Below are 6,000 nucleotides of genomic sequence, written 5' to 3'. Positions count from 1 at the left end.
TGTACCTAGCTTTAAATCTTTTAGATAGTAATTTGACTGGCTCGTGGATTTACAAAGCAGTAAAAACGTATCAAAATGTTGCGTTTTCTCAACTGACGTCACAATGAAAATGACTAATGCGTGACAGGCACAATTTTCCAATCTAGCTGTACTGATTGTATTTTTTTTTACGGCAGACGCTATTTTGTAACGACTGTGTGAGATTCCATCAGCTTTTTGAGCTGGTCGTTCCGCTATCAGTGCATATTTAGACATGTTATTATTTTAGACATCACTGGTGGCTATATAGCACTTTTGCAGGAAGACATAATATTTGAAGCTACATGACAACGTCATCCTCATTTATTTGTATTCTCTATTTAAACGTCTTTGAATTTGGGCGGCCCCTTGTGACAGTGTGGTCCTTGTTATGTGATGCTGTATGTGGTTATACAGACTACAGGACATCTCCGCTGTACTGGCGGAGGTGTATAGACCAATAACGAGGCTGAGCATGCCTGGGATAATGAAATGAAAAGGACTCGGACTAGCTCGCAGCGCGTTAAGCACTCCCCTTGCCCTCTGGCGCCTCGTGTAACCAGCGTGGGGGCGCGTCTGTGCGGGACCGGGCTGCTTCAGCGGGAGCACCGGGTGTGACGTCAGTGCAGTCCAGAATATGGCGTCTGTGATGGCTTTGAAGGGAGGAAAGAAACAAATATGGGCCACCGGGCTGAAGAGGGATTCTAATACGTTTCTGTAAAGTCAGACGCGGTGAAACGCGTGCGAGGTGTGGTTAAAAAGAAGCAAAAAGCAAAAAAAGAACGAGCTCTGGGTTCGGAAATGCACCCTTAAAATCCATGACAAACGAAGAAGCAGCTCTCTCGCTGAAGAGGAGTTTAGTGCGGCCGCCGCTAAGACAGGTACTGGGTCTGTGGTAAAGTCTGTTCTGCGACTCTCAGTCCATCAGCAGTGTTGGATTGCATTCATACACATGCTGTCCCAGGATTCCAGCGGTATTGCTTAAATCGGGCCAGGGGGTTAGTTTGAATGTGTTTACGCGCATGCCATTGATACAGTTAGTAGTTCCTTATACTGTACACGAGTAAATCCAGTAGCTTTAACAACAGTGTCTGTCAGCCAGCAGTGGCACAAGTGTTTCTGTTTCATTGTCGGTGCTTGTGTCCCAGCATGTTCGCAGGCGCTGACAGGTAGGCCCTGGTGTATAGTACGGGTTATGTGTTTTATGACGTTTGACCATAACAAAGGATTTAATTGGCAGGGTGCTTGTTAAAGTATTTTAATCAGCCATATTTTGAAACAAAGTAAAGACACCGTGGTGCAGTCCTACAATGCTGCTCCGTCTTGGACTGTAGATTAGAGTGTTCCCAAACGTGTATGACGTGTATTTTACTTTACTGTATAAGGCCCTTACACTAATTCACTGTTTAAAATATTTCTCTCATTTTCGATGTGTTGCGCATGTGACACTGTCGAGCACAGCAACCCATTGATTATAACTGTGGTGTGTTGTTGTATTAGCAGCATTGGAGAGCAAAGGCATGTTTGCATTCTCCAGATAGCCGCATCAGCACAAGCAGTGGAAATGTGAGCTTCTTCACATTGCCCCATTAGCATCCCTCAAGGCTTGCTTGGATGAACCTACCTCATAGTGGACATACCTCAAAGGCATTTCAATTGCCCGATGTTTAAGGCAGAAACATAATGGAGAAGATAATGTATCCTTGTAAGAACCCCCTTTCTCTAGGTCGGGCCAGGCTGCTGTTTTCTAGGGATATCTGAGTGAGAGAAAACTAGTGGAGATTCTGTGCAAAACCCTCTTCTTTATTTTGTATTTGTTAAAAGTACAAAATAAAAAACAACCAAAAGTTAGATAAAGCGAAAAAATATTTGTGTGTATATAATTTATTTTCTTTTTTGCTCATCAGTACATGCCACACATATTGCATTGATAACAACGTTCTACAAGTTTTCCAGTTATAACAAGTAGAGCTAACCGCCCTTGAGCCTGACTGTTACAATGATCACTGTAAAGTTTGAAATTTGTTCCCTCTCATTTGCGCAGGTCATTAATGGCAGGGGACGTGGAAGTGTTTAACTCCTCGGTTCATGACACTAGCGTCTCGTCGGGCTTCAGGGCGCTGTACGAGGAGAGGCTGCTTCTCGACGTCACCCTTGTCATTGAGGACCACCACTTCCAGGCTCACAAAGCCCTGCTGGCCACGCAGAGCGACTACTTCCGCATCATGTTCACAGCCGACATGCGGGAGCGCGACCAGGACAAGATCCACCTGAAGGGGCTGACGGCCACAGGCTTCAGCCGCGTGCTACAGTTCATGTACTACGGCACCATCGAGCTGGGCATGGCCACGGTCCACGAGATCCTGCAGGCCGCCATGTACGTGCAGCTCACAGAGGTGGTTGAGTTCAGCTGCTCCTTCCTTCTGGCCAAGATCTGCCTGGACAACTGCGCCGAGATCATGCGGCTGCTGGACGACTTCAGCGTGAACATCGAGGGCGTGAGGGAGCAGCTCGACGCCTTCCTGCTGGAGAACTTCGCTCCGCTCATGACCCGGCCGGACTTCCTGTCCTACCTGAGCTTTGAGAAGCTGATGGCGTACCTGGACAATGACCAGCTGAGCCGCTTCCCCGAGATCGAGCTGTACGAGGCCGTGCAGGCCTGGCTCAGGCACGACCGCCGCCGCTGGAGACACACGGACTCCATCATCCAGAACGTGCGCTTCTGCCTCATGACACCTTCCAACGTCTTCGAGAAGGTCAGTGCCTTTAGATCGTAAGCTTTTAAGTCTTAATTGTGAGCTGGAAACTTCTCTGAGAACATTGATTGCTCTGTAGTGATGGATCTTCCTCTTTAAGGTAGGTAAGGTGTTGTTCATCCATACTCTAATGCACCCTTACCAAACTGTTTTCATACAGGTAATAAAATAATCGCAGGGTTTGAAACTTGCATTTGTTTTGCACCCAGTCCAGTGTTTAAGAACTCCCTTTGTTTAGGTATATTATTGAAATGACAAGATGCCCAGAAGTAAAATCAGTCCCCTGCTGAATCTGCTCTGAATTAACTGATCGCACTTTACATAACAGGTTGTAGACACTTTACATAACAGGTTGGAGTTGTTCATGCAGCTTTAACAGGGTATTTATTTATTTATTTTCACTATAGTGAAATGTAGTTCTGCTGCGTTTCAGTTGCTTGTATTTGCAGGATTGACATCACACCTCGCCCATCATCAGGAGCTGACTTCACATTGTCATTGACTGCCTGTGTGTGTGTGCTGAGCGCAGCTGCCAGCACTGGGAGTCAGACTGTGTTCAATATGTGGAGGAGCACTAGCGCTAAACTGGATCTCATTAGCAGGGATTTTCCTGACTGGGAAATCAGCACCTGCAATAGTCCTGTTTGAATGTGCAAATCTGAGAAACCAGTCCCACTCCTACTTCACCATGTGATATCAAAAAGGAGCGGTACAGGTCTTGCCTAATCCATTTCTAATGCCCATTTCTTATGCTCTTACATATAAGTTGTGATAAGGGTTTCTATACTGAACCGTGCAAAAAAAAGAAAAACTAAAGTCAAAGGCAAAGGAACTTTATCTTCAGAAGGTGGAATGTTGATTACAACATCACTATGGTAACCACTGGAATTGACAACACGTTAATACAATTGCAAGTGATAACCGGAGCTATCACAAAAAAGCTATCACTAAACTTGGTGCACATGTGCGTAGGTGAATATCTGAGATGTTCAATGGGAGCATTCATGAAATATGTTTATTGAAACTCTGCAATGCCTTGTTTGACTGCATTTTTTTACTCTAATTTCTAAACCTATAAAAGCAGGTCTAGGGCTGAGTGCAGCAAATGTAAAACATTTGCAAACATTGTTTGTCAACTTTTCTTTAGTTGGCCACTGGAGTTTACTGTGTGGCAAGCACATTTGACAAAGGTTCTGTGTTCATTTCTTTATCACATATGTATTGTAACTTTTGCTTTTTCTTTTTTGTTCCTGCCAGGTAAAGACATCTGAGTTTTACCGCTACTCCAGGCAGCTCCGGCACGAGGTGGACCAGGCCCTGAACTATTTCCACAGCATCAACCAGCAGCCTCTGATGGAGATGAAGTCAAACCGCATCCGCTCCCTGAAGCCCCAGACGGCCGTGTTCCGGGGCATGATCGGCCACAGCATGGTGAACAGCAAGATCTTGCTGCTGCACAAGCCCAAGGTGTGGTGGGAGCTGGAGGGGCCACAGGTGCCCCTGAGGCCGGACTGCCTGGCCATTGTCAACAACTTTGTGTTCCTGCTGGGCGGCGAGGAGCTGGGCCCGGACGGGGAGTTCCATGCCTCCTCGAAGGTGTTCCGCTACGACCCACGGCAGAACTCCTGGTTGAGGATGACCGACATGTCTGTGCCACGCTCAGAGTTCGCGGTGGGCGTGATCGGGAAGTTCATCTACGCGGTGGCGGGCCGGACGCGGGACGAGACCTTCTACTCCACAGAGCGCTACGACATCACGGAGGACAAGTGGGAGTTTGTGGACCCGTATCCCGTCAACAAGTACGGCCACGAGGGCACCGTGCTCAACAGCAAACTGTACATCACCGGGGGCATCACCTCCTCCTCCACCTCCAAGCAGGTGTGCGTGTTCGACCCCAGCAAGGAGGCAGCCCTGGAGCATCGTACCCGGCGGACACAGGTGCTCACGAACTGCTGGGAGAACAAGTCCAAAATGAACTATGCCCGCTGCTTCCACAAAATGATCTCCTACAACGGGAAGCTGTATGTCTTCGGAGGGGTTTGCGTCATCCTTCGTGCCTCCTTCGAGTCCCAGGGCTGCCCCTCCACGGAGGTCTACAATCCAGAAACCGATGAGTGGACCATCTTGGCATCCATGCCTATTGGGAGGAGCGGGCACGGGGTGGCGGTGCTAGACAGGCAGATCATGGTTCTGGGGGGGCTGTGTTACAACGGCCATTACAGCGACTCCATCCTTACGTTTGACCCCGAGGACAACAAGTGGAAAGAGGACGAGTACCCGCGGATGCCTTGTAAGCTGGACGGCTTGCAGGTGTGCAGCCTGCACTTTCCAGATTATGTACTGGAACACATGCGGCGTTGTAGCTGAGAACTAGTGTCCTTGCTTTCACTGTAGCGCTTCAAGGCATTAACAACAACGAAAAAAAAACAAACAGTGAGAAGATATCGTTTACAGTGAAATCGTTTTATGTTCTCAAAGACTGAAGTGCTCACTGGGTAGATGAAAATGCTAGGAAATTCAAAATGTTATGTTTGGAATGTTATTATTGTGGGGGATGAAGTCTGCATTTTATTTTCACAAACAAAGCAGGAATATTCAGTTAAATATCCATCCAGCTTTCTTCAGGTGCAGAGGTATCTAAAGTTACAGTTTAAGGAATATCAGCCTAGTATAGTCACAGTCTTATCAAAAAATCAGAGTGGGAATTAATTTGTGTTTTCCTTGGGCATACATTAGCCCTTTCTGTAATCGAATATTTGAGTATATTTAAACAGGGCTCTGTGAATGGCCACTAATGTTTGCAGCAGATCTGTAATAATTCTGACAGCACACTTGCCTTCAAGAATAAGACTTGATGGCAAAGGAGCAAATTACAAATACACCTGACCCCCACACTATCTATATATCTATATATATATATATATATATATATGTGTGTGTGTGTGTGTGTGTGTGTGTGTGTGTGTGTATATATATATATATATATATATATATATATATATATATATATATATATATATATATATATATATATATATATGACACATTTCTGGACTTCTGACACTTTCTCCAAGTACCCCACAAAGATGTCAAAGACTGGAATTAGTTGCAGAAATGCAAATTAGCCTTGTTGGCTTACTTGTAAAGTAAAATTTGCAGAAACAGTGGTTTTCATTTAGTTTTTTCAAAAAATAAAAGGAGGTTGTGACTCCACTAGGCTGTTAAT

At 45.9% G+C, this 6,000-nt stretch overlaps 1 protein-coding gene across 1 annotated transcript; it reads left to right on the top strand.

Annotated features, from left to right (window-relative positions):
* The first annotated feature begins 460 nt into the window (after positions 1–460).
* klhl15 (kelch-like family member 15) lies at positions 461–5,729 on the top strand. Its single transcript, XM_041232777.1, has 3 exons — positions 461–899; positions 2,063–2,774; positions 4,032–5,729. Exons 2-3 carry the CDS (start codon positions 2,070–2,072, stop codon positions 5,139–5,141), a joined length of 1,815 nt encoding a protein of 604 aa, XP_041088711.1. The 5' UTR covers positions 461–899; positions 2,063–2,069; the 3' UTR covers positions 5,142–5,729.
* Positions 5,730–6,000: the final 271 nt, after the last annotated feature.

This window comes from Polyodon spathula, chromosome 30 (genome assembly GCF_017654505.1).
Source record: "Polyodon spathula isolate WHYD16114869_AA chromosome 30, ASM1765450v1, whole genome shotgun sequence".
NCBI lineage: Eukaryota > Metazoa > Chordata > Actinopteri > Acipenseriformes > Polyodontidae > Polyodon > Polyodon spathula.
The sequence above is the reverse complement of the archived record's forward strand: the minus strand, read 5'-3'. Positions and strand labels throughout refer to the sequence as shown.

Excerpts from the sequence above, each read along its gene's own strand:
- klhl15 (XM_041232777.1), top strand. The coding sequence starts at position 2,070 with ATGGCAGGGGACGTGGAAGTGTTTAACTCCTCGGTTCATGACACTAGC. Across the intron at positions 2,775-4,031 it reads CTTCCAACGTCTTCGAGAAG|GTAAAGACATCTGAGTTTTA; the intron begins GTCAGTGCCTTT and ends TGTTCCTGCCAG.